This window comes from Triturus cristatus, chromosome 5_1 (genome assembly GCF_964204655.1).
Source record: "Triturus cristatus chromosome 5_1, aTriCri1.1, whole genome shotgun sequence".
Classification (NCBI taxonomy): domain Eukaryota; kingdom Metazoa; phylum Chordata; class Amphibia; order Caudata; family Salamandridae; genus Triturus; species Triturus cristatus.
This window is the reverse complement of record NC_140587.1, coordinates 633640164-633668103: the sequence shown is the minus strand read 5'-3', so window position 1 is coordinate 633668103 and position 27940 is coordinate 633640164. Positions and strand designations below refer to the sequence as shown.

At 41.8% G+C, this 27940-nt stretch overlaps 1 protein-coding gene across 1 annotated transcript; it reads right to left on the bottom strand.

The window, feature by feature from the left end:
- Positions 1–1475: 1475 nt before the first annotated feature.
- On the bottom strand, positions 1476–27195 carry LOC146831306 (uncharacterized). The gene is made up of 4 exons (XM_085603873.1): positions 27096–27195; positions 16721–16804; positions 3146–3222; positions 1476–2894 (listed from the first exon to the last, which is right to left on the bottom strand). The coding sequence occupies exons 1-4, from the start codon at positions 27193–27195 to the stop codon at positions 1476–1478; spliced, it is 1680 nt and encodes a 559-aa protein (XP_085459999.1).
- Between the last annotated feature and the right edge of the window lie 745 nt (positions 27196–27940).

Below are 27940 nucleotides of genomic sequence, written 5' to 3'. Positions count from 1 at the left end.
TTTGGGATGATATAAACAAGAATAATAATAATATTTATTAATAATATTATATTGAGTTCAATATTATAAAATGTATAAAAGATGTATTTTCCCACGTTTTAACATGGATGTCAATGGTGAAAATTGTCTTTCATTTATTTCTACATTAACCTATGACGTAGCCGCGTCTACTTGATTCCTGTTCATTTTTGAAGGATCGCGGGACACAGTAGAAGCATGTTGGAGCAGCTAAAAGGTAAGAAAAGTTAAACTACAAATTAAACTTGAAAAAAGGTTGTACATTGAATTTTAATAAATATTTAAATAATGGCAAATAGATAAAGCGTCTTTGCGTATTTTATTTTGTTAATTTAGAATAAAAAAACATAAACGTGTTTTAAAATGATTTTTATTTTTGCAATATATAAACAGAATGCTTTAAGTTATTTAAAATGCATATAAAATATTTACAATTACTTATACTTTATGAAGAAAGAAATTGTCTGTTTTTCTTTTTTGTTGCTCCAGATGACGTTGAAGCGTAAACGTAAAACTTGAAGACAGCCATTTTGAGGATCGTCTCCGTACAGAGCAGAAGGAAGGTAGACTTGCGTTCAGGTAAGAGACTTTTAAATACTTTAAATTTATAGTGCATGTGTGACATTTATTGAAAGGAGAGACGAGGGAGGTTTCTACATTGTATAAATGTGTTAAAGGAGTTTTACGTTACTTTACAATAACTATGTTGTCAGCGTATGCCCACGTCGGGTCACGTGTTTACCGATGCAATTTTGGAAAGTTATTTAAATTGGCTACCGAAAGGTTCTCTATTCTTTTTGATAAATATTGATTAACAAAAATGTTAAAATTGAATTATTCTGAAAAAAATGAAAAAAGGAAAGATCGACTTTCGGCACTTGGATTGATTTGGGAAACCGGAAGGAGAATGAGGATTTTTTTTCGGTGACTACATCGTGTTTTTTGGGATTATTTCGTCCATGGTTTGCTATATTGATTTTGAAACATTGGAAAGAATGCAAAAAATTTGAGGAGTTTCGTTTTTTGGAAAAATTTGGATTTACATGGATTCGGATATGGAGAAGAATAATTTATGGTTTACACACTGGAGTGTGACGAAGATTTTAAACCTTTTCCTTTTTTGGGCACTTACTTTTTAAATTTTTAAAAAAATGGTCATTGTTGACCCCAAAAACTTGTGAAAAAATTAGAATTTTTTTTGTGGGGAACATCTGATTTTTTTGAAAATGAGTTGCTATGAACTCACAACAAATTTGGAGATTTTCGCTTGTGGATTACTTCTTGTTTAAAGACAGTCTTGCTGTACATATGTCTGGATATACAGACCTCGACTAGAAGAAAGAAAATATCTAAAGGTAAGGTGACCCGTTTTTCAAATTTTTGAATAATAAATTAATGACAATTTAATAAAGGTTTGAATTTTATGTCAAAACAGGAAAGTAATAGTGAAGTGTGTATTAGTAATGTAGAATGTGTGCAACATTATCCAGGTAGTCTGTAGCCACACACAACGAAAATTGTTGTATACATCCCAATAGTCTTTCTGACATTTCTTTTGATTTTTTGCTAATTCGTGGGTTCAGGCTACCTGTTAATGCCTGTGACATTCTCATTTCTTGGAAACTTTGCTCCTTCCTCAAAGTTTCTAAAAAATGATAGAAGTTTGGGTGATGTTTGCCAATTGAATGATTGAAGGAGTTGTGCCATCTCTCTATGGCATGGTTTGTCTTTGCTCCTCCTTCTAAGCAGCTCGAGTAGCAGTTCCGCCACTCCACATGGAAACGTGGCTTCCTCCTGCGACCCGACCTGCTTAGATGCCCAATCCATGTGTCTTCAAAATAATTTAGTAAGGGTGCCAATTTGTCTCCGTTTATGGTAAAAAATTCAGATTCTGTAATTGCAGTGTAGTACTCGTCTACAATATCAGGAGGAACAAAGCAAAGTGCAGTACGTTTTTTTAGTTCAAATTGCAGTTTGCTATCCGATACGTAATCCACAACTAAGGATGTTTTTTGTATCTTACGCCAAAATGCCTGAGAAAAGTGAAAAAAACATCCTTGAATTTGGGTATCCGTGTACATTTTGATAATAACATTAATCATTGCAAATTCAAAATCAACAATTACTTTTCTAGGACTTTTGTTTGATGTTTTGGATTTTAACACTGTTAAAAGTTCAGTGTAAGTTGTGGATTGTTTATCAGGTAGCAAACTGTACACTAAGGGGATTACTGTTTTGTTATTTTTTGCATGAATGGTGTATATTTGGTAGAATGGATGGGGGGTGCTTTTAAAAGTTCCATCCATCATCCAAACATCACTATTCTCCAACTTAGCAAGATTACGTGGTGTGCTAAAGATGAGGATTCTTTTCAGAGGGTTTTCGTTGTCATGCAAGAGCAAAGGTTCGTTAGAAATAGAAAGAGAGAGTACAGGAGGAATAACTATATCAGAGAATGTTTGTGGAGTAACTCGTGGTGGGTTACTTGCCTGTTTTTCGCGTAGTACTATTCGTCTCAGATTGGGTATAATGGGCATACTGCTGGCAACATGAGTTGGGACGTGTTGTGCAACCTCCCTCAAAATTGAACTACAGGAATCATTGGAGGTGGATGCAATTTCCTTGATTTCATTTATGGTTTCCCTCACCTCAATCTCCATTGCAGAGGCACAGTGGTTATGGTCTGTGGTTCTTAAAACAGAGTCACCCAGAGTAACCGCTCTGCCTGTGCAATGGGATGAGTAGTATTGCACACACCTCCAATGACACCTTGGTTCACTTAGTCTCTCCTTACAATAAATGTACCCTGCATGCTTCAGGAGCCGGTTTCCCCTGCTTGAGCTTATATAAGTTGCTTTCTTATTTGATGACATTATCTGTAATGATAAGAAAAATTTCCTAAAACAATTAGTTTGTGTCTATATTTTTATAATAAATTCGTTTATTTGTAACATTTTTAAACAGTATGCAAGGTATATTATTGATTTTTGAACATTTTTTTTTAAAAGCAAATCTGTGGTAAATTTTGTTACTTGCATTTCTTGTTTTGAATTTATAAGAAATATAAATGTATTTCCGTGTTGAAAATTATTTGTTGGATTTTGCAAAGTGTTTCAGTTGCAATTACCTTTTCAATTGTTTTGAATTGCTTCACGTTGCTTTTGGATGCTTGAATATGTTTTAGATGTTGATTCTTCTTTTTATCTGGTAGAGATAAGAATATAGATTAGAACTATTTCTAAGGATTGTCATGTGTCTTCCTCGCTATGGGTATAAAAGAGTTAGTTATTATTGAGGATATTTTTTGGAAAGGAACTCACCGTAAAATATTTTTCAGGAAGCTTCAAGGAGGTGTTTCTGATTTTTGGATGGTCTTTCGAAGTTGGTTTAGATTTGAAATACGGTTCTGTTTTGTCTGTCTGTTATATGTTATATGTTGAGAAAACAAGACTGTCAAATATATATTTCTGAGTAAAGCACATCTTTAATTAGTAATTACTCCTCCTTTATACTCTTGTTTTCCTTCGCTACGGTTATGAATTCTTTGGATTACTAAGTGGCACTCCATCAGTATCCTGCATCTTATATGAGGCAGAATAACCTTTCTACTTTTCAAATTAATTATTAACCCACCATTCACTATTAATTTTGGATGGAGCCAGTCTCAGCTTGGTTTGGAAACTGTTTTATAAAAAAGTACAGCTTCATTATATTTCCTGAAAATGTTATGATAGACTAACACTTTTACTACAAACAAGTTATGTCCTTTTTGAAAAAAATTGATTTTATTATTACATTTTTAATTAGTAATTACCTTTTTAAATCTTTTCACTTGCTTGTTGTGTTTTCTGCTTTCTTGAATTTTCGTTTCAAGAATACTTTTGATGTGTTGATTCTTCTTTAATTCTGGAAGAGTAAAGAATTTAGTTTAAAAAAAAATCTATGGTTATTATGTGTGTTAGCTGCTATTGTGAAAGTAATTGTTAGCTTTTAGGAAGATTTTTTACGAAAATTTACTCACCTTAAAAAGTTGTGGAAAATATTTTTTGAATCTTTGGATGACTGTTGGAAGGTGGTTCAGTTATGAATTTGTGTTCTGAATTGTCTGTCTGCTGTTACCTATATGAACACAAATGGTTTTCAGCTTTAAAAAAAATTTAGCTTTCACACATTATTAACCACCACAGCTCTTTTCATCTTCTGTACTGATCCAAGCACCCCTTTTCAGTTTCAATATTTTAAATTACTACACCACTAATCAACTTTTTCACCACAGTGATTCACTGTACTTTTTTTATTCACAACTATTCATCGTTTTCAACCTGATAATGAGATTTAGGAGATTCATATTTAAAAATTACTAAGGCATTCACCTACTTTTTGTGGCATCTTTAATAATTCAAAACATAAAAGCCAAAATCTTTTTTCAATTTTTTTTTAAAAGTTACCTTTTCCATCACTTTTTCTTTTTGCACTAGTTACCTTTTTTCTCTCAGTTGGGTACACCTCTTAATTATCTTACTTTTATTCTGCACTCCTCAATTTAAAATATTCTCAAAACAAGTATCACGTTTACTTGTTATACTTTCCCTTGTGCATTAACTCACCACTATGCATCTTTTCAGCAAAGGATGGCTCGTTTTTACTGTTGAATATTAATTAAAAACCCCACACTCTCCAACATTTTGTTTTTCAATGTAAGCATCCTTTTTTATCAATAATTTCTCCGTTTCAAATACGCTTACATCTCTTATATTTATTCTTTTTTCTTGCTTAAACATATTTCTCTTTGAATGTCCTTTTTTGTTATAATTTTTTTGAAGAAACAAAGTAATATTCTTTTCAATCTTCTCTTTAAACTGTGCTAAAACTTATCGCAAAACTGTAAAAAAATGAACATTACTAAAAATAATGTTTTGCTGCTTTTAAAAAAATTGTGATTTATTAATTTCTATTTTCACTTACTTACTTACTTTGTGTATTTCTGAAGCACTTTCACGATGTCAAAGTCACTGTATCTATCTCTGTGGGAGGTAGGCAAATAAGCGTGTGCTCTCGCTGGTAGTCAGTTGACCACTGCTTTCAAAATGGAGGACGGCTCCTTTTATATGTTTTTTCGTCTACCGCCATAATTTTCACAAAAATGTTTACTGTGTTCATGGTTTTTTTCACTTTTTTTTCATGTGTTCTCGTGAGAAGATAGAATGTAATGGAAAGTGTAGTAGGACTTCCGTATGAGTTTAGCTGTTAAAATGGTGGGCTTCATGTTGACCTTCCTGCTTACTGCGTTTTATATTTTTTTTTGTGGGCACTTCATAATTATTGCTATTGCTAATATTGCTATATTCTATGTATTTGATATTTAATATTCAAACAGATTTATTTTATATCCGTAAATTTATTTTTCCTGAAATTTAATACTCGAGAAATACTTGAGTAATAACATTAATACCCGAGTATTTAAAAAAATATGTACAGTTTCTTCTCACATTTTAATTTACTTCCCCACCCAAAACCCCTATTTTCCCTGTATCCCGTGCCTGGAGGTATTTGACATATTTTTTTTTTCGACATATGCCTTGTAATGGCATGCGTACTATTGTCTTGCGTTGTAATGTCTTTTTCAATGCATTATACATATTTTCGATGTATTGGTGTGCGTTGTGAAAACATTAGTTGTAAATGACTATGCGTTGTAAAAAATGCGTTGTAAATGCATGCGTTGTAATAGCATGCGTGGTAACTTCATACAACCTTTGTAAAGCACACGTTCACCCGGAGGTATCTTGGCACTGAATAACAGATGTTTCTTGTTACCCAACTCAATGGTACTCATTTTATCGACCTCAGATGGATGGAAGGCTGATTTAACCCACCGGGATTTTAACCTGTGACCATGAGGTCAAACACAGGCCCCTGCAGTGGAGGCATTAGTCCACTGAGCCACCAGACCCGGCTATCAAGAACCCAGCTCAGATTATTGATGTAAAGTGTAAAGAGAAAAGGCGCCAGGACACAGGGCTGACTTACTCCACAGCCAATGGTAAGGGGGGACCCAGGGGGAGCTGGGCGCGAGCCGGTCTCCCCCTGGGTGTTTTCACACAATGGAACGGCCACGCAGATGAAGGAGGGGGTGATCAGGGAGGCGGGAGGCGCGTGAGGCGAGTTTAGAAATAGAAGGCAGGCTAGGGCGGGAAGGAGGTTGGGCCCAGCGGAGCCGGGAGGAGGGGGTCTTACTAGTTTGTCCTGTGTCATGCTCCGTACTGCTGCAATGGCGTCACAGGAGGAAGTCAGGGAGGCGGTCCGGGTGCACTGTGCGGCGGGCAGAGCTGATTTGTTGCAGCCCGGAGTTGCGGGGCAGGCGTGGGTTGGCCTTGAGCGTCGGCCCAGAAGTCGGCTGGCGGAGTCGCGCGGGCGGTGGCGGCCTGCTTGTCCCCCAACGCCGTGGTCGATACGGAGGATGCAGCGGAGGTGCCGACAGGGACGTCGGAAGGCGGAGCGGCTGGCCTGGCGGAGCATGCCTTCCAGCGTGAACGTTCCCCAGATGCCCCCAAGGTATGTGCGTCTGCCCGTCTCGCTTTAGGCGGGCGGCGCGCTGCAGCAGGTGCTAGGCGGGGGAGGTCTATCAGCTCAGCTTGGAGGCGGGGAAGAGGCGCTGAAAGCCGGTCGGAGGCGCGCGCTATGAGTGGCAGGGGTAAAAGTTTCCTCCGGTGCCTTTGTAGGGCACAACCGTGCTATAGTCCGAGAGCCTGTGAGAGTTTTATGGCAAGGGGGAGTACAGTTGGTCCAGGTGCACGGGCAGCGTTATCTGCTGAGTCCCGCCCCGCATGTAGCAAGGGGTTACACCTCCCTTTTGCCTTTGGAGTCCCAATTGGTGGAGCAGTCAGGGCTATTGAGCCAGGAGACCGGCATGTGGGGTCAGGGTACCACTGTGCCCGGGACACCATTGAATGGAGATGCAGTGCGACAGGCCAGAGCGCAGAGCGAGGCGGAGGAGTTTCCAGTGGGTGCAGGCCCCCCCCAAATTGCAGGGTCATGGCCTGGTATTGTCTTGTGCTGAGGGCAGCGGCCAGGCCGCGCGGAAGTTGCACAGCCCTTCGGTTGGGCCAGTCACCTCGGAAGTGAGTTTGGTGGGGTCTGCCCAGACGGTGGTACAGGAGCCCCGGGCGGGTCATTGGGTATGGGTGGGTGGTGGTGGCTCATCTGGCGGGACTCCGGGTGGCACGCTTGGGGTCCTTGGGAGTTCCCTAGGAGTTAAGAAAGCATACAGTCAGAGCGGCTTCAGTGACACCATGCCTTTTTTGTCAAAACGAAAGGCGGCTGGCAGGCGTGTATTGCAGACAGATCAAATTTGCGGCTCCGTCTGGGGGGCCTCTGGAGGGAGGGCGATCTGGAGCGGATTTCCCTTCCCGTGCAGGCAACCCAACACTCACGGCACCAGTTACCCAGAATATTGGTGCTAAGGGACGGGGTGATTTGGTCATTCAGGGGTGCAGTGAGCTACCTTACAGTAGCGGTGGAGATGTTTTGGTATTGGATGTTGACAGCGATGATCTTGAAGAAGGGTAACTGCGAGAAGGGGATGATGGGGCTGTAGGAGAACATTTTGGGGCCGCCTTGGGGGGTAAGAGGGGTGTTTCGGGGCAACACAGTGTGTTTAGTCTTTTGCAGACGTCACGTGCGGACCAAGCATTGCTGCGGGATCATACATCTGGCACTCGCCCAAGGGTCGACCCGCATGACGGCAAACACAGAGCGGCTCAGTTGCAAAAAGGTATGTCAGGATGGTGGTCTGCCTGGAAACAAGGGGGTAACCTACCGAAAGCTACCAGGTCCATTGGAGTTGGGGGGAAGCATTGATGGAGACGGTTCCTTCTGGGGATGTGCGCCCTAGTAATGTGCAAGGGGCATTACGGGTGGGGGGGCGACTCTGCCACAGGCGCTGCGGGTGTACAGGTGATGGGTGGGGGAGTCAAGGAGTCCATAGAAGAAGACAGAAATAGCCACAAAAAATTGCCCTACATGGGAATTGGTATGCCTTTAGGCTCACATTTATCGGACAGGACAAAACGCAGAATTTCGAGTCACAAATTTGTTGATGTTTTTAAATTGTTGCATCTGGATATTCAGGCCAAGGAAGGCTCCAAAGAGGAAGAGTGGGAGTTGGCACGGAGGCCTAGGGTCCCCAAAACTATTGAGAACTGGACTTCTGCTTTTTTGATTTTCGCTAGCATATAGCTACCAGAAAAGAAAAACAAGAAGAATACAAGACGGGAACAAAAGAAGAAAATTTGTGCAGAATACAATTGGCAAAACATAGATAAGCTATGTACAAAAAAACAAGAGATAGGAGGTCACCGTCAATAAGGTAAAACTCTAGGTTGTAGCATGGCAAAATAAACACAAACTACCAATGCATATTTGTTTTTACGTTTTATTAAGTTTCGACCAACAAACAGACATTTACTTACTACAACTTATAGTACTGATGCCCACTACCAATGCACTTTTGTTATCAAAAAGCTCACACTAGAGTGCAGAGAGAAAACTTCCTTACTTGAAAAGGGAGAGCAGGCAGATTTCAAGGAGCAAGACAATCTCAACAGCAAGAAGACTCCAGAACTGCACCATTAATTTGAGAGGAGGACCAATAGAGGAGGGAGAAGGACAGTTAAGGATGAGTCCTACACCAATAAGAGTCGAAGTAACATAAAGTCCATAAGGCCAGACTGCATCTTAAGCAGGCCGATACTCAATTTTCTCTATTTTTGGAAGAATCATGGACATGTCTGCCTTTGACACAGGTGTTGACTGTCCTTATCATTCCAAGAACCTGTGAAAGTGTCAAGTGATTCAGTCAATGACATCAATATGACACCTGAGGTGCAGACAATGACCTCAACATGACACCTGATGTGACACTATTCTGGAACAAGTGCCATGTTATCTCTATTTCAAGGTCAGACAAGAACAATAACATAAACAGTATAGTCTAAATTGACTTGTTTTTAAGTTATTTGTTTATAGGAATGTGTCGAGGGCAAGCATTTTGATGCACATGGGTTATGTCAGACATTCCTAAGGCTATCCCAGAAATTCCTACCTCAGATAAGCTACAGTATAAAATGCCCGACACTTGACCACTTGTTATGGGAGGTCCTTCACCCCAGGTTATTGTGCAGGATACTGCCAGAAGATCTTCAGACTGCAGTGATGCTGCCGCATCTTGTTCTGCAGTGAAAAGCTGACATTGAGCTAAGTCCAGGAGGATAGAAGCTACTGCTGATGTGTGGTTTCCTTCTTGAGGGCACACTTGCTCCTGATTGCTGATAAGTACAGCTTTTTGCTATAAAAAGGTATGGAGTGCATTGTTCTCCTTAAGACATTCATGATGCAAGCTACACTGCTCCAAGCTCTCCAAGTATAGAGTATAGGGAGTTAGTTTGGTAGACGACATTTTAAACATGGTACAAATGTTATTTTTAATCTTGTTCACAACATGCATTTGTGCTGTTATAATATGATTCTGTGTGGTTATTTTAAAATGTGCTAAGTGACAGGGTGAGACTGTGAGATATGGTAAAGAGCGAAATTGGGCTTCTTAAAAACCCACTGCGTCCCTGAATTCCTATTCAGAGGACTGTTAGTAACCCAAAAACATTGATGCCACCTCAACTATGTATTGGCTGGGGTCCTGCAATGCTCCAATAACATGTCTTTCATAGTCAAGCATTGGTGCATTGAACTAAGTTCACCTGTGTCTCCTGTCGTAGCCAGAGTCTTAGTTCACGCAACACATTTTCTATATGTTGTCAGCATGGATACTTTGAGACCCTTAAGTAGTGTTTTTTCATACTCACACATAAGTGAACCATCATTACGAAGACGTCCGTAGTACTCATTGTTATCTCCTACTAGGGATAAGAAAGCACCTGTTGCCATAGGTTTGTCAAGCTTGACTTTTAAAAAGTTATTCCTCATCAGTAGATTTTCCATGTTATTTGATTCCAATTTGAATCCATTTGGTCAGAATGGCGACCTCTATTGTGAGTGGAGCAAATTACAGGGAAGCAGTTACTCAGCATCTCAAACTTTGAAGTGTCTTTGATGTCTTGGGGGGGCAATTATATTTGTAATACCTGCTCAAGCGGTGTATGTCTTTGAGACGTTTTACTCATGAGTAGAATTTGAGGTTATGGATGCTGCCTCAGGGCAGTTTCAGGCTTACAAAGGTGCTGCACTGCCTACACACTATAAGGCATACCAAGATCTGGAAAGCCCTTTGACTTGCCAGGAACACAAAAACTGTTTTGCTAGTCAGTTACCACACAGACACAGATGAAGGTCTGTTTGAGCCCCTTAAGTAATGATGCAGCTTTTGTAGGCATTACTAGCTGGTTATACACCTTTCCAACATCCTGACACATTAGTAACCACTGATGTTGTAGGAATTTTTAATTATACAGTTGCCTTAAAGAAGAGACTGGTTTCACGTGCTCAGGATAGGCCCAGCTGAAACAGCACCATTTACATGCTCACGTTTCTTAAGGTGACTTCTCTTTTACGCATGATGATTTTGGACATACATTTGCATGCGTGTCAACACAGGATAACATTCTCTCAATCTGCATTGCTTACATTTCAACTTCGTGGGCACTCTATCACAATAATAAACAACAAGAGAGTGAGGAAAGGATTAAATGGGGCTACGTCCTCTTCCCCAAGTTAATTAGCAATAAACAACGTGGACAAGCCCAAACAGAAATGTGGTCACTTCAGGTGATGCATTAATTTGTACAGGAGTACAGACATCCAATGGATATTTAAAAAGACCCCTCACCTACCAACCTAGTTGGTGGCATGCTTCATCATTGGGGTTCCAGCTGGGCTGCCGATTGCAACCCAGCTGTGCTACAATGCCTGATTACAGCGGAGCGGGTATTGTGATGTGAGGTGAGTGCTCCATGTGATGTGACAAAGTGTTAAAAATGTTTCTAAGAAATGCTCCTGTAAAAAAGTTTAATAAAAGGGTCTTAAGACATGGCTAAAAACACAGACGGGATATAGTGAAGGTAAAAATTGTACTTCAATATCCCTAGAATTTTAGAGCAACTAGTTCTACGAGGTTCCTGAGGCTTTCATCAGGACCAGTGTGAAGTGGCTAAAAAGGTGGAGTAGCCACAAAGGTGCAAGTATCAGCACACATACTAAAGTGTGCTGTGAGTGTGGTGGGTACGTTGTACTTACGGACCCAACAAGGTAGGTATTTTAACTCTATGTTATATGGACATACTGATCCTGCCAAGGGGAACCTCCTATAGTCACACATCCGTCAAGGAAAGATTTCCTCCTTTCAAACCTGCATTGCTCTCGGTCAGGATCTTGCCGGTGTGGTGAAAGGGATAAAGTTCACTGCGCAAATGGCATATTTTTTATTTGTTGGATAGTTATGTCACCAACCTCTATCCAACTGGAATAAACGACGGCGGCCCAAACAGGGACTGCAACATGGCCACATGGGCTCTGTTCTTATAAATACATAGCCACTTCCACGGTTACCAAATGTCGGAATTACAGCTCAGCTGATTCCCTCATACCAACACAAGGCATGTCCAGTTCCACACCAAGACGAACAGCCTGATGACACTTACCCAGAGGTAACATAGAGTTAGTCCACCCAGCAGAGATTTTGCAGATAACCCACCCTAGGCAAGACTAGGTTAGAGAACGTTTGTTAGGAGTACATATCTACACAGTACTTATATGCTTATATATATATACAGTGTCTTAGCATAATGGTGGAAATGTTTATTCTTTTCACTGTTCTTGTAATGCTAACTACGCTAATCTGTTGCCTTCTACTCATAATCACAGAGCACGTATGTTTGGCAAGAATCTCAACGCTACAATAAATATTGTAAAGTCTTGCTGCGTATTTCTTGTGTACTTCTTTGGGTAGGAATGAGAGTCCAAAAAAAAGGTTCTAGATCTGTTATAATGATTTCCTGAGTGAATCAGGGTTGTAAGGTTCTGAGGTTGCACACACATCTGTGACCCTGTAAAGTTAGGGGTTCTGATGGTGCATTGTGAGCTAGCAGGACTATAGGCCATCTCCTGAGGAGTGTGGTGAATCAGACTCACACCATCCCAACATTTATGTTGTCCGACAAATGCACAGTTTGACCACACTTGGTACATGCTGTGCGACACTTGTACAGTTTGTACTGCATACCATCAACAGTAGACCAACTCTAGCAGCGGGACCAGTAGTTCAGGGACAGGCACAATCAATCAGTCCTCAGACAACAAATACTATGGCAGCATGTACCCAACAGCAGGGGCAGCGCAGGAGACTCCAGCTCCCATAAACTCTAGCCCCAGGAGAGGCGCCGTCTGCAGTTAAGCCCTGTATGCAGCAGCAGCGTTCATACCGCCATCACCTCTCCTGCAATGCGAATGTAAATCCAAGAGCGGGTGCTGATACCAGTTCAGTCCTGCCTGCAGCCGTAGTGCTCATAAGTGCATCAGCTTTCCCACAGTGTGGGACACGAATCCAACAGCGGGGGCAGCATGGGAGAATCCATCTCCCACAAACTCTAACACCAGGAGAGGTGGCAAAATGCCAGTTCAGCCCCACCTGCAGCATTCATAAGCAAATCAGCATGGGATGCAAATTCAACAGCAAGGGCAGCACGGGAGACTCCAGCACCCACAAACTCAAGAGCCAGGAGAGAGGCAGATACCACTTCAGCCCCACCTGCAGCTGCAGTGCCCATAAGGACATCAGCTCTCCCGCAGCACAGGATGCAAATCCAACACCGGGGGCAACATGGGAAACTCCAGCTCCCATGAACTCTAGCGCCAGGAGAGACGCTGATGCCAGTTCAGCCCCACCTGCAGCCACAGCGTTAAAGTGCATCGGGTGTTCCACAGCGTGGGATGCAACCAGGCTGTGCCCGGGCAAGAACAGGTCCAAGAGCGGGCCCGTCTTTGCCAGGAAGAGGCTGGGCTTGGCCACCTCTCTGACAGCAGCAGTATACAGAAGGTATGTGTGATTGTACTAGACCACACTAATGAGTGCAGAAGTCACCCTGACTCAGAGGTGTACATACATTTTTGCAATTGTTTCTGATCTACAAAATAGTAATTACTGGCCTATTCCCAAGCTCAAGCTGAAGCTGGAACTCCACCTGCCCCTCCTTCTCACTCAAAGTGAGGAAAAGAAAGGCACTTGAGACTTCTGTGGGGGCTTCCTTATCAAAGAAATCAACCAAACCTCTAAATAACAATAATGCACTGAAAGAAATTGACGATCTGATTGAGGAGGTTGAATCAATTCTAAACCCTGTAAACCTGCATCTCCTTCATCCACTGTAACTTCTGAAGGGAATGGAAACCCCTAGCTAAAACGTTCATGAAGCAGCTTTGTAAATCTAGTAAATCCAATGGCCTTCAGTCGCACAAGTTGTCCACCTCTAAAAATGGTTGTGTGGCCATGGAACTCCTCCAAATTGAGGCAGCTCCCGAATCTACCTCTGAGACAAACTCCTATGAATTAACAGTCCCTGTAGCAATCGCTTTTCCACCCTTAAGTACAGGTGCCTGTTGCCCCTTGTGAGCCTAATCCATCTAGTGGACCTTCCATTTCTATTAACAATATTGGACAACAAGCTTCCATGGATTTGGACTTATTTAGGTTCCTGAATGACCTAAAGGCAGAACTCAAGGAGATAAAGTCCCAAATTAAGCACCCAGCAGACCAATGTTTTGCAATTATTCCACTACTCCAGCAGCTGGCGGTAGTGCATTCTCAAGGTGAGCCTCTCTCAAAACAGTTATTAACCTCTCTGACCATCCACCGTCTGCCTTTTCTTAATTTTAATAATGGCGTGGGCCCTAAAGCTTAATTGCAACATCAGTTAGACAGCAGACAATGAGAGATTGCTCCAAGGCAAGAATGGTACCCAATAGATATCCTTCGTATCCTCCTCCATCAAGAAGACCCTGCTTAGCAAGCCACGGGAGTGAGCATATTGAACAAAGTCTGCCAAACTGATTGTCCCGGTCTGTAACCATCAAAGAGTGACACTCTCAGCAACATAAAAGCACTTGAGTCTCATCCATAAGAATCCCTTCAACAACTCCTTGGGAATGTAAGATTGTCCGGGGAGGGTCCATGCATATGCATAATGTTACCAGACTGCAGCAAGGCGCAAGAGAAAACAACGAATCTTTGAACGATAAAGAGATTTATTGGCAATGTTTGTAAAGTCCATCAATCATATACCGAAATATAATGGGGGTTCAATGCCTGGAAAGCATTTTGACCATGTTGAAAGTTGTCTTTCAACTCCTACCCTGGCTGATGATGAAATTGCATTGGAGGTCCGATTCCCCTGCCTAATACCAACAAAAACCAGTTTAAAGTATGACATCCCCCACAAGAGTGGCGTCTGATCTGCTAGTCAAAAAACCATTCTTGTTCCTTCTAAGGGCCCACATCAGAAGGTGTTAAGAGGAGATTGGCTCTCTTCTCTTGACTGTAATCGACTAATCTGTCCCTCTCCCACCAATGCTGAATGATGTATCCTCTGTTTGAACATTGTCAATCCATCAATCCATCATGGAGAACTTATATACACTCTTTTGATATATGTTTGCTCAAGAATCCTGGAGCATGGAGACAGTTTATAGGGCAGGTTTTAAAAACTACTGCTGTTTAGCAACTTCACAAGGGAGAGGCCACCCTGCAGGTGGCTTAGTTATTGTCATGATTGTCGTTCCCGCTGCAAGAAATTGCGGGCACCGGCAGAGGAGTATAAAGCTCCTCCGATCCCACACTAGGACGCTTTGCTTTCTAGTGTTTAGGTAGCACTTTCCTCACTTCCAGGTCCTTCCCTTGTGCGTCCGGTTCACTGTCGGAAGTTCCGGAGTCTCCTGCTCTCGCCGCGTTGAGCCATAGCGTCCCTCAGGCGTTTATCATCAGTTCCCTGCGTCGACACGTCTACCCCGCAAGCGAGCTCCGTTGGAACATTGTCAATCCATCCATCCATCACGGAGAACTTACATACACTCTTTTGATATATGTTTTCTCAAGAATCCTGGAGCATGGAGACAGTTTTTAGGGCAGGTTTTAAAAACTACTGCTGTTTAGCAACTTCACAAGGAAGAGGCCACCCTGCAGGTGGCTTAGTTATTGTCATGAATGTCGTTCCCGCTGCAAGAAATTGCGGGCACCGGCAGAGGAGTATAAAGCTCCTCCGATCCCACACTAGGACGCTTTGCTTTCTAGTGTTTAGGTAGCGCTTTCTTCACTTCCAGGTCCTTCCCTTGTGCGTCCGGTTCACCGTTGGAAGTTCCGGAGTCTCCTGCTCGCGCCGTGTTGAGCCATTGCGTCCCTCAGGCGTTTATGATCAGTTCCCTGAGGCGACACGTCTACCCCGCAAGCGAGCTCCCGTCTGGGTGCCAAGATTTCCCACCTCTAATACCTTTACTCATCCTGAAGAGAAGGTTCTAGAAACCTTGCTCCTTATCTTATGTTATGAAAAACCAAGCTTACCATTCTAGTCTGTGTCAAGGTCAAGACAGAAGCTGGCCAGGTCCCTGTATTTTGATTCCGAGACAGAGCAGTACATTCCAGACATTTCTCTGGCACCAACAACCTCTGCCTTGAAAGATATCAAGCTTGCATCCCACACAACATGTTCCAGTTTACTCTGCTCGGTGAGGAGCGAAAACAAGTGAAGAGCGAAAACATCTCCTTCTCACCCTCATGAGCACAGAAAATAGAGTCCGCTACACAAGATGGAGTCAGTTATACAAAATGGAGTCAGTGCAGAAAATAGAGTCAGTTATACAAAATGGTGTCAATAGTCAATATGTCATACACTTTGTTGAGTATCAAACAAATGGAAGAAGCACTGTTTTCAGTTAGTGAAAATTCACTTTTTACGTGGTTAATACATGGTATTATTTCTTTACCTATTAAAAATTTTTATTTTAATGACTGACAGAAATATAAATATTCAGGCTGGTATGAAACAATGCAAAATTTGCATCTGTTCCATTCATGGTCATTTTCTTTTTCTTACATGTGTTTAAATGAGGATGACCCTGTGTTTATCAGTATTTCCAGCGACAGAAATCCTGTAAGTCCTTCTTTGCTATGTGATACCATGTCCTTGCATGGGATGTGAGTGCTTTGATGCTGAATTAAGTTGTGTCCTAACAGTTACTCCTACTTCATCCATCCCCATGCACCAGGGCCTACCGAATACTTATTCAATGTAACTCTTAAAACCTGGCTAACTTTATATGATTACAGTTTCTAAAACAATACAGTGCTGTGTAAGAACCTTATACCCACTGCCTTAAAATGTAGTAAAAAATGTTCTTTTGCCTAGTATTGATATGAGAAGCATGCAGTTTGATGAAATTAGCAAAGTGGTTGCTGTGTTACTACAAAAGTAAGTCTCTGACTTTTGCAGCAGAAACTTGCAACTGGAAGACAGCCACACTGCTTCAGAGATTCTGAGGCTGTTACAGTACCCGACTCATTTTGCTGATCTTCTCCATACGATTTTTAATTCATCAACAACACTTGAACATTGAATCTGGTTGTGTTACTGCATTTAAAGTTGTGTTTAAACAGGTAACATTGTTTATTCACTTTTTATTCTCGTCTTTTTGGAGGATATCCTACTATTCTTCTGCTCATCGGCTGTGGCGTTGTCATCTTCCTCCTGATCCACAAACGAAATCATTGATGTGGAGTACATGTATCCAGCTGAACAGAAATGCAGAGAACACTAGCATGCTATCAGGAAAATGCATGGCTTTCCAAACTTAGTGAAAACTTGATGCTGTCTTTTTGTAAAATGAATGCTACAAAAGTAGGACCTGTGCTCTGGTGTATCAAATGTCCAGCTAAAATCATCTTGGGTCTAGATCTTGAGCAGCCCCCAGTGGCTTTCTTAGATGTGGAAATGCTCCTGCAACCATTACGATCCCACTTGAGACAATGACAAACAATACATTTGTCCTTACTGCAAGATGCTAATTATGATGGATCAATTTCACCAGCTTCACTCTTTGACGAGTTGCCTGATGATTGGCTTGAATAATTGTTTTCGATCGAGCCTCTGAATGAAGTACTCTCTCCATCACTGAGCACTTTGGAATTGCAACTACTTGCTGACCCATCTCCCTTGCGAGCTAACAACAACACGCATGCATTGACTGTTTGACCACACGTATACTGCATGTCATCGAAATATCTTCAAATAAGAATTAAGAGCAACTCTTGATTGAGCCGAATTTTTTAGTATCCATCTATTTTTCTTTTTTCCTTTTTTTAAAGCGGCCTTGGATTTAACTTAGCATGTTCAGTATCATGACTGATTTGTTTAATCAACATGTATCTCTCTTAAGTAAACCATCATGAGATAATATATTTTTAACTATGAGTTTTTTTTATACTATCTTTATTAGATGTTTTCTTAGTTTTTGAACATGCAGTGCTTCAGAAAAGTATTCATGCACAGCTTATCGCATTAATTTAGCTATTTCATGTAATCATGTTTTTCATGCAGTTATATTTATGTATATTCATTTTAATGTTATGAAATGGTTCTAGATATAGTGTTTATATCTCACTGCTCCAAGAGCATCAATTTCCCTGTAAATTAGATAAACCCCAATACATTTCTGTGCACATATGGCGTCACAACTAAGATGTGTAAGCCAGGGTTATCGTAAAATTAATGAGGCCAGACTCCATCTCGAGCAAGCCGAAAGTCCATTTTCTTCTTCTTTGCAGAATCATTGACATGTCTGCTCTTTAGTCAGATGTCATCTGTCCTTATCTTTGCAAGAACCTGTAAAAGTGCCAAGTCATTCAGACAATTACTTCAAGAAGACACCTGAGGCAGAGACCATTACCTCAATAAGACACCTGATGCAGCACTAGTCTGGAACAAGTGCTGTGATATCTCTATTTCAAGTTCAGCCAAGAAAAATAACATAAGCAGTGCAGTATGGATATGCGTGTCGTTACCTATTTGTTTATAAAAATGCCTTCAAGATCTTGATGCACATAGTTTATGTCAGACATTCCTAAAGCTATGCCAGAAAATCCAGTCCCCCATAAGATTCAGTATAAGAGGCCCAACAGTTGGCCACTTTTCAGGAGCGGTTCTTCATCCCAGATTCTCCCTAAGAAACTCTAGATGCAAGTTATGCTGCTTCATGCTTTCCGAGTGTAGCGCATGGAAATAAGGTTTTTAGATGTTAGATTGCTAGATGACATTATAACTATGGTAGACACGTTCATTTTATTCTTGTTGTTCGCAACATGCATTTTTGCTGTTTTAATAATATTCTTTCTGGTTATTTTAGATGTGCTATGCAACAGGACGATACTGATGAAATTAATGCATTTTCGGTAAAGCGTCTTTCTCTTAATACAGTTTGAGCATGAGATATTGTAAAGAGCAAAATTGAGCTTCTCAAATTTCCACTGTGTCCCTGAATTCTCATTTAGAGGACTGTTACTAACACAAAATCACTAATGCCACTTAAACTATGTATTAGATGAGGTCCTGGAGAGCTCCAATAACCTGTCTTTGAAATTCAAGCGTTCACTCATGTCAGCCAGTAGTGTGTAAACAAACCTTGTACGCAACAAAAGGGGTGGAACAGTGATTGGAAGTGGGAGTGGCCTAGGAATACTGAAGCCAGGTCTCTATCACTAGATCCTTCCATAGATTCATTTTTTTCCCCAGGCAAGTACATGTAAAAGGGGGCGGGAGACAGGCTGAGAGGCAACACCCTTTCATACCACAGGTCCTTCTTTGTTCCAGGTAAAAGGCACTAGACACTGAGAGGAACAAGAAAGATACTCGGAGTGAGACGACAGGAGGAGAAGTTCATATCCTGTCGGACTCCATCTAAGCTAGGTTCAAATACAACCTCAAGGTAGCATTAAACCCAGGATATATGATTCATGAACTGGAATTCATAATCAAACAATACTGTGACAATTAACAGAGTGAGGCTAAATGACCCAGGTACATATTTAACAAGGTTTTGAGACCCCCTTGCACCATGCAAGGGGGCAAATGGGTGACTCAAAACCTAAGTGGGATTTATCAAGCCACGTAAGGGCACCTTGTCTGGCCGTGCATGGCTTGATAAATTTAGAGTAACTCAAGACATTGCAAATCTCTTCCTTTTGTTACTTAAGGAGGAGTTCCATGGGTGGAGCGTTGGTGTTCTCATACATCCACCAATGCATTCCCAGATTTACCATTAGTGATAGACGTAGGCATGCGTCAAAATGCTATGCCTCTCCAGGTAAGGCGTAACCTGGAGAAATATCTTGATTTGTCCTCGTTTTTTTTCCTGTTTCTATGTGTGCTGCATTCGGCAGCACACATAGAAAAAGGAAAATCCCTCTGAGGATTGTTTTTGTGCAGGAAGGTGTCCCTTCCTGCACAAAAACAATCCTACCTACAATGCAGACACCTTTGCAACATGACATAAGGGTGCCTGTGTTGGCAATAGGAGGCCAAATTTGCACCAGCACTAGGAAAGGACAGGAATTCACACTATAATGTTAAATACGGTGCATTCCTGCCCTTTCCCTTTCATGCAGCGCAGCAAAGTGGCTTGCTGTATTGACGCTGTGTAAAAGTTTGCACCTCTTTGAATAAGTAATGGAAGGATTTAAATGCATCATAAATCACTAATCAAATGTTTCCAGTACCATACATCCTGACTCCGTATCTGTAATTTGCCATCCTAGAGATTCTAATAGCCAATTTCCACCAGTTTGTTTTTCATCAATAACACATAGAATTACCTTGCTTTCTCAGACTTTCTTACACTGTAGTAAAACAAAACACAAAATCACTTTCACCTCCCACTGTTCGAAAAAAATATAATGAAGTCTGGGACAAGTGATCCCACTGCCTCCATCTTCAAACGCCCCTCATAAATAGCAATAATGCAGAGGAGGAATGTAAAACTCTCCAGCCATTGAAAATCTTTTAGAAAAAAACAATAAGAGGACAAGCTGACCGGTGCTCCAGAATATGATAAGTTCCCATGGCACACTATACACTGCAAGGAGCTAGCAATCACCGAATGCTTCATAAGCATTCCTTTTCCAGTAGTTGTCGCTTGCAACACCCAGGGACATATTTACAATGCTCCTGTGGCACTTTTACACTGCCGAAGCATCACTTTTGTGATGATCTGAAGGCGCAGTGTGCCGGACGATATTTACAAGGCCACAGCCACGCAAAGCATGGCCTTGGAAATATGAAGTAAGGCAATGCCTTACTCTGTATGGAAGAATCATTACATGTGTGTTGCTGTGGGTGTTCCCACGCAACACCCATGGTTTTTGACACTGCCCCAGATTTACAACATAGCGTAAATCTGGGGCAGCCCCAAAACTAAAACCTTCCCACAGCAGGCATAACGAGGAGAAATGTTTACATTTCTCCTCGTTTTTTTCTCTTTCCACGTGTGCTGCATTCTGCTGCACACACAAAATGTGGAAAACACCTCCTTTGATTATTTTTGTGCAGGGAAGTGTCCCTTCCTGCACAAAAACGAACATGCCGACAGCACAGACACTTTTGCACTATGGTACAAGGGTACCTGCAGTGGCGCTCGGCTGCAGTTTGCGCGCTGTCAGAAAGGGCAGGAATGTGCCATATCTTGCAAATACGGTGCATTCCTGCCCTTTTCTTTTGGTGCAGCCAGAAGGCTTGCGGTGCTGCCCTACGCCACAATCTTGCAAATATGCCCTCCAGTGTTCTTTTTCAAAAGTTTATATTTACCGCTGAGGCTAGCTCAATTTCAAATTTGATTTACATAATGGTAAATGAAGTGGTATATACATTTGAGTTTTACTATCCAAAACCAAAAAATACACATTCAGGGAAAAAGCAGAGAGAAAATCATACACCAGATTATATTAAGTAAGCATAGTGTTAAAAAATAAATCACCAGCAGCTAGTTTACTGAGCTAACTATAACTATAATGCCCAACCCACATACCTATCCCATTTTATAAAATTTGTATTGTTTAATCCAGGTCTGTCTAAGACTGTCTGGGATTTGCATGGCATGAGGCAATTAAGGGGTTCAAAATGAGCCTGTCGTCTTTGATTATGAAAGGGTAGCAAATGCCAAATGTAGAGTCAGTCAGATCAGTATTTTTTGTGGTTTTGAAACTAGAACATCCTCTTTCCTCTACACAGTAATGCAGAAGAAGGTAAGTGAAAAGGATTAAGTGCCCTTTGTGATTGGAGTAGTGCTGAGAATGGTGGTATCACATTAGGCAGCAGAAGACCAGATTTTATCAATTTTAAATGTGTAATTTTAGCAATCTGGGTACTGTTTCATAGCGGAGAAGCAAGGCGGTGACATGACTTATCAAAGGTGCTCAAACCCAATCTCATCTCGGGGTAATACCACTCAGAATGTTTCCATGCTGTCTGACAGTAGTCATTCCGCTCAGAATTGTGGCTGTCACATGTGCTACCTATTTGTTACCGCCTCCCATCACCGGCCCAGTCAATGAGCTGTGCATGCAGGTACTTTAAAAGTAATGACTATATTGCCCATCTGAGTGGCAGGCTGCAGCATCATTCTAGGACCTCCTGTGGGATTTAGTGGTCCTTGAATTGGAGGATCTACTGAAGGATTTGAGGATCATGAAATTTGAAAACCTGCTGCTGAAATTGGGGATCCAATAGTCTTTAAAAACAACAATCAATGCATGGCGAGGTGCTTGGCTTTCCTTCCTGTTAGTGAGAGTCTGCCTCTGCTTGGGCTCCGTCCATCACCTGTATTCCTGACACTCCATTTGAGATTCTCTTCAAGCCAGATATCAAGGACATCTTCCCAGAAGGTTTTTGTTTTTGGAACTTCTTAAAATTCCTCCTTCGGGGTCCCTTCAAAGTCTTTCCTGGCTTCCTTGGAATTATTAGACCTCTACGAGCGATTTCTTCAGAGACCGCAGGTTAGTGATAGCTAGGGAGAGTTAGATATTACTTGTTTGGTTTGTGGAACTTCTGTTTGGCCCTTGTCCTTTGATCTGCACCTACGTACTGGGATTCTGTCAAACCCTTCAAGCTGTGCTGCAACAACTAACTTGGGCCTCCGCAGTGTTATATGCAGATCCTTAGCAAGTAGGAAGGACATGTAATGTGAAGTTTTCCTGTGATATGTGACTAAGTGCGAGCAAGAAGTATTCTGGCTTGTTTTGTTTTGCTTGGTTTAATTTTCTTTCTCCTTCTATAGGATATTGTTTTGTTGGTGAGTTTAATGAAAACTATGGAAGCAGATGCATCAATATTTTGGTACTAGTAACCTCATCGGTGGGGTTGTGGCTCCGACCATGACCTCATTGAACTTGCTTATGCCTGCAATTAGGCAGCACTGTAAACATTGAAGATGTTATCATGTTTCTATAGCATTCTCAGTATAATATTCATTCAAAACAAAATGAAAAACACAAGTACTGCAGGACTGCTGGGTATGGTGGCTTAATGGACTAATGCGTTCGCTGAAGGGGCCTGTGTTCGACTTCATGATCACAGGTTCTAATCCCGGTGGGTCCACTCAGCCTTTCATTCTTCTGAGGTTAATAAAATTAGTACCGTTGGGTAACAATAAACATTTGTTATTCAGCGGCAGGATACCCATGGATGAATGTGGGCTATACAAATACACCTTTTATGTTACATCAGAACAAGACTAGTGTCACAGTTATTATTTTGGCCCCCACAAGATAAAGGTACTATGCCACTGATCTGTTGACTTTTTACCATAGTGAATTAACTAAAAAGATAAAGATACTGTGCCACTGATATGTTGAATGTTTACTATACAGCATCAGTTACTATAGTAACTCTTGAGTGTTTCAATTTCTGCACAGCGTCCCAATGAATGCAAAATATTGCAAATGAGACAGTGCATGCATGTTAGGCTGATGTAAGAGCACAGTGTAGCAGTATTATTGTGTTCTCTGTAGTATAGAAAAAGCTGCTTCTCCTGTACCAACTCTCATGACCTTATAACCCTTCCCCTCTCTTTACTGTCAGTGCTAATCACCGTCTTGGACATGTTTCACGCTGTTGGTAGTGAAAGAGACTGGTGAGTTGCAACGTTAGGATCTACAGGTTAGTGGTGACTTGAGTCTGACAGGTGATAGATATGGGGGGAGGTTGATAGCTGAGAGAATTTTTAACTAGTCTCAAGTTATTTTGAGGGATTTGTTACTTTTGGGTGATACGTAGGGAGAATGGTGATCAGGCAGATAAAGATTAATCTGTGATTAGACCAGATCTCATTGGAGGCAATGGTTAAAGAGGGGGTCATGTTATATGTTACAATGAGAGTAGAGGGGGGCTGAGAGATTAGGACCATGCCATTTAGAGTACTTGATTGTCAGAATTAAGCATGGTCCAGGAAATCAAAGAGAAAGGTATCAGTACACATTGGCTAGGCCTCCTCCAATCTTTTTAGAACAGTTTGTGATAGTGGTTTTGCTATCGGTTAATGGGCACATGGAGCTATATATGGGGTTGAGGTGCCTCATATCCTCGCTTTCTTATAGGGTTAAGATATAAATACCCTTACTTTGAATGCAGGCATATGTTAAGGGGACATTTGTCTTGGCAGAACTACTAGTTTGAAGACCAAGGAGAATGCATCCACTTTGGAGGTGTGATAATGTTTGATGAGTGCAGACAAAATACAGTGTGGCTGACGGATAGTTATTGTTTCAGTGTACCTGCGATTCTTTTTGCTTAATAACATGAAGCAAGATTGATTCAAATGTATTGAGAAGGGTTACAGCAGTTCAAGTACCATAGAGGGACAATGTTAGCGTGGCGGCGCGCGGTCTAGGGCCCGCCCCAGCCTCAGTCGCTTGGCCCCCAAGGTTGTCCGGCACACGGCGCCAGAAACAGAATATACCGTGTGGTAAGGTCCATTCCTTTTTCCCCCAACCCCGTTGGTGGTGGTGCTGTAAACAGTAAAGCTGTAAATATTGCTTATGTATGCTTGTTGTCCTTTCTGTATTTGCTGACATGTGAGGCAGTCCCTTATTCCATGGTTACAGGTTGTTCTGTGCTTTTATTTCGTAGCTTTGTATGTGTTTTCCCCTTTTTCTCACAAGGGGACACAAGTCCCAGAAGCCCTGGGTGGCGGCCATCCTGGATTCTGACTTCTTGATGAGTCAGCGTGAGTACGTTGTTCTGGGCTCACTATTCGTGACACCAGCTGGTGAAATGACGTGTTGCGGTGTTCTTTCCCGTTTGGTGGTGCAGTACTCCTGGAGCTGATCTTCGCCACAGGCCGAAGTCTGCAACTTGATCCTGCACAGCGAGGCAAGGCAAGACTGGCTCGGTCTTGGACGGTAAGCCCTTTCCAGTATTCCTGCCGGACGGCAAGATCATTCCACTTGCGGCGCGGTAGAGGCTTGCTTGTTCGGCAGTTTCTCAGTTGAACGTCTTGATTCTTTGGGGGCACACGTTTCCTCTGAGAGAGTGTTATTGCCTTAAAAGTGCACGCTTGTGATTCTACAACAAATGCTCAGTTTTCTCAGATAAAGGAATAGACACCCGTGTACATATTAGGCGTGGTGATTACGTGTACATTATGTTGCACTTGTGATGTTAACAAGTGCGGGCATACATTAAGATCGACAAAGGGGTCGGTGGTACAAGACAAGAAGCTATAATGCACATTTTAAAGGGTTGTGAATGGGGCAATAAGAACAGAGAGGACTAAGTTCTTTTGTGATTGTCAATGGGGAGATGTTCAAGGAAGTCCATTGGCGATCTGTGGGAAAGCTCTCGTGTTGAGGTGTCTGTGTTTAACCCATGTGATGGTAATGATTCCAGTGCTTGAAGAGAGCTACATTCAAACCAGAATAAGAGACCTTTGGTATCATTGGTAATGTCTTTTTAGCCTGATTACCCAATTTAGGATTATTATGCATCAATTCCTACTTGCTTATCTTTGTGATGCCGCATTTGCACCACCCAGAAAACGGTCTGACTCCAGCCACACACGAGATTAACATTCACTTCAGCTCTCTTGCAATGCACCTTTAGTGCCATATCAATCAATCAATCAATCAATCAAAATATGCTTTATTCGATTTAAAAACAATTAAATCATAAAAGCACATCATAAAAACAAAGACTTAAAAACATGATATATAATTTCATGTAAGAGCATTAGAAATACAATACAGATTTCTTTAAACATCCCTAACATGAATAAAATTGAGAATCAGTTATGCTGGACGCTGATTACATCGAGTTTCTAGATCTAACCACCCCTTTTAAAAATATAGTTATATGGCCAGTATTGATTTCATCATCCAAATATTGCAGTTTATTGAATGCAGGTCGACACTGTCTCAGACCTTGTGATTTTAAAATGGGTATGATCCATCTCTTCCTGATTATGATGTATAACTGACAGAAAAAGATGACATATATTGTCGACTGTGGGGAGATGTTAATGCAACGGGCATGGGCACAAAAGACGTGACCAATCATTTAATTTGGGGGAATGAAACCATGTTATGAAAATTGCCTAGACGCAAATGCGTCAAAAGCATCCTAGCGTATATACTCAAATTAAAAAACAAATAAGGTTGTAACCCTTGTTCAGTCTGGATCAATTGATTAGCACTGACCGTTGATTTCATAATGTTAGAGGAAAATCTAAGTATCTCCAGATGACTAAAACATAGGGACTTTAACTCCTTCCTTGTAGTTGAAGTCAAACGGTCAAGTTTATCAAAAAACTCGGGATGAACCATGTCATACAGTCTTTTTTTGACATACACCAGCCAGGGAATACGTAAAACCCCTTGTAAATTCAGACAGTCATTTATCACATACCGGTTTAGACTGGTGGAAATACCATTCCAGACTTTATGCCACAATAGTATTGGCTGTATTTTTATTAAGCCGGACACATATGGTAGTCCCAGTTCGGCATGACAAACATACGTAGCGGTGCTGTCTGGGACAGCTAAAAGACATTTTAAAAAACTGTTCTCGATTTTCTGAATAGACTCTACACTTGCATAGCCCCAAATGCCAGCTCCATACAGTGCAGTTGAAATGCATTTGGCCTTGTAAATTGTCAGTAGATATTTAATGGGACGCTTGCCTAGCTTCCTAGCAAAATTTAAAAGGGCTCCCACGGCTTTAGCAAAGAGCAATTTTCTGGAATTGATAGCTGGAGCCCACGAACCCCTGTTTTCAATAACAATATCCAAATAAGAGAAGGACTTGACAAATTCCAACCTGTTGTTACCAATAAAAATATCACGGCACTTGGCAGAAGGCTTAGTGCATTTAATTGTAAAAGTTTTGGCGATATTTACATTTTTTTTTTTTTTTTTTTTAATTGACATTTGGTACCAATAAAAAACATACAAAGCCAACATGTAATCAACGTACAGGCTATGGCGCAACAACATTCTTCATCCATTTTGAACAATCCAGTCACGTAACTGTAGATCTCAGTAATTACAGTGCGAACGTACAATTATAATTAGTCGACCTGGTAAGTTTGTAAGTATTGCACCAAGTATTGCCAGTAGTCTCTTGGTTTAGACTCCATCGGAAGTTCCTCCTCATAGGTTTGTAAAGTTTCTTTACAATACGTCAGGTCCTGCATCCATTGCCGAATCCGTGGCGCCCTCCTACTGCCCCAACACAACGACCCCCTTCTCTTGGCCATGAGCAAGGCAACCACACAGAACTTTTGCTTGGTCGCCCTTATCCCAGGGAGCAGTCCCAGCAGACACGTTCGGATATTACATGCAATATTAACACCCACCATTGTCCCCACCATCTGTGTCACTTTTACCCAGTACCCAGCCACTGCACTGCAATACCATGCCAAATGTGTGAAATCTGGGCCCTCCGCACCGCAGCGACAGCATTTAGAGTCTGCCCGTAGACCATACTTGTAAAGCTTTGCTGGAGTGTAATAAGTGCGATGGAGGTATTTGTAATGTATCATACGCAGGCCCCCATTAGTTGTCAGCATACTAGTAAGAGAGCAAGCAGTAGTCCATTCCTCCTCTGTCAGTGGATCTTCCAAGTCACTGCTCCATTTACCCATTGCGTTATATGTATTGCCCGCTATGTCGTCTTGCAGTGAGGTATATAGTCTCGAAACCAGACGCCCAGCCGTGGCAGTCGTGATCAGTAATTGCAGCGTAGCCAACAGCGGTGGCTCCGCAGGGTGTGTCGGGTATAACGCCTTCAGCGCTCCCTGCAGTCGGTGATATGTGAATTGGAATAACAGCGTTTGATTACTTATAAAGGTCAGTTCTGCAAGTGACCTGAAAGCCCCATTTTCATAGAGATCACCCATAGTAACAAATCCCACCTGCCTAAGCAGTCCCATACCCACTTCTTCCTGGGTAACCGATAGCTCCGGGTGATATTGTAGCGGCAATGATGGCGCGTACAGCGGCAATTTACCCGCCTTTCTGCCCATAATCCTCCAAGCCTTGTTGGTCGTGTCAATAGTATTGATATCGCGATTATGTAGCGGGGGCCTCTAGTGAGTTAAAATAGCCCTCAAGGGAATCGGGTGCGCGTCGCCCTCTTCGATCGCCGCATGCGTAAGATATGGGATTGGATGATACCAAACATGAGCATGTTGAGCCTGTGCACATAGGTAATAAAAGAAAAAGTCTGGGACCCTAAACCCCCCTTGGGAGTATGGCAGTGTGAGAGCACGCATTTCAATCCGGGCCTGTTTACCCGCCCATATTAACCGAAGAGCCAGAGTGGAGATCCTGCGGAATACCTCAGGTGGGGGCTGGATCGGAATGTTATTAAATAAATACAATAATTTT

What these genes read in the sequence shown, in the direction of transcription:
- LOC146831306 (XM_085603873.1), bottom strand. Translation starts at nt 27,195, where the DNA reads ATGGGTAAATGGAGCAGTGACTTGGAAGATCCACTGACAGAGGAGGAA. An exon ending in GACAACTAATGGGGGCCTGC is followed by an intron (nt 16,805 to 27,095) that starts GTATGATACATT and finishes ATTTCTGTTCAG; the next exon opens with CTGGATACATGTACTCCACA. An exon ending in AGCCGATGAGCAGAAGAATA is followed by an intron (nt 3,223 to 16,720) that starts GTAGGATATCCT and finishes TATCTCTACCAG; the next exon opens with ATAAAAAGAAGAATCAACAT.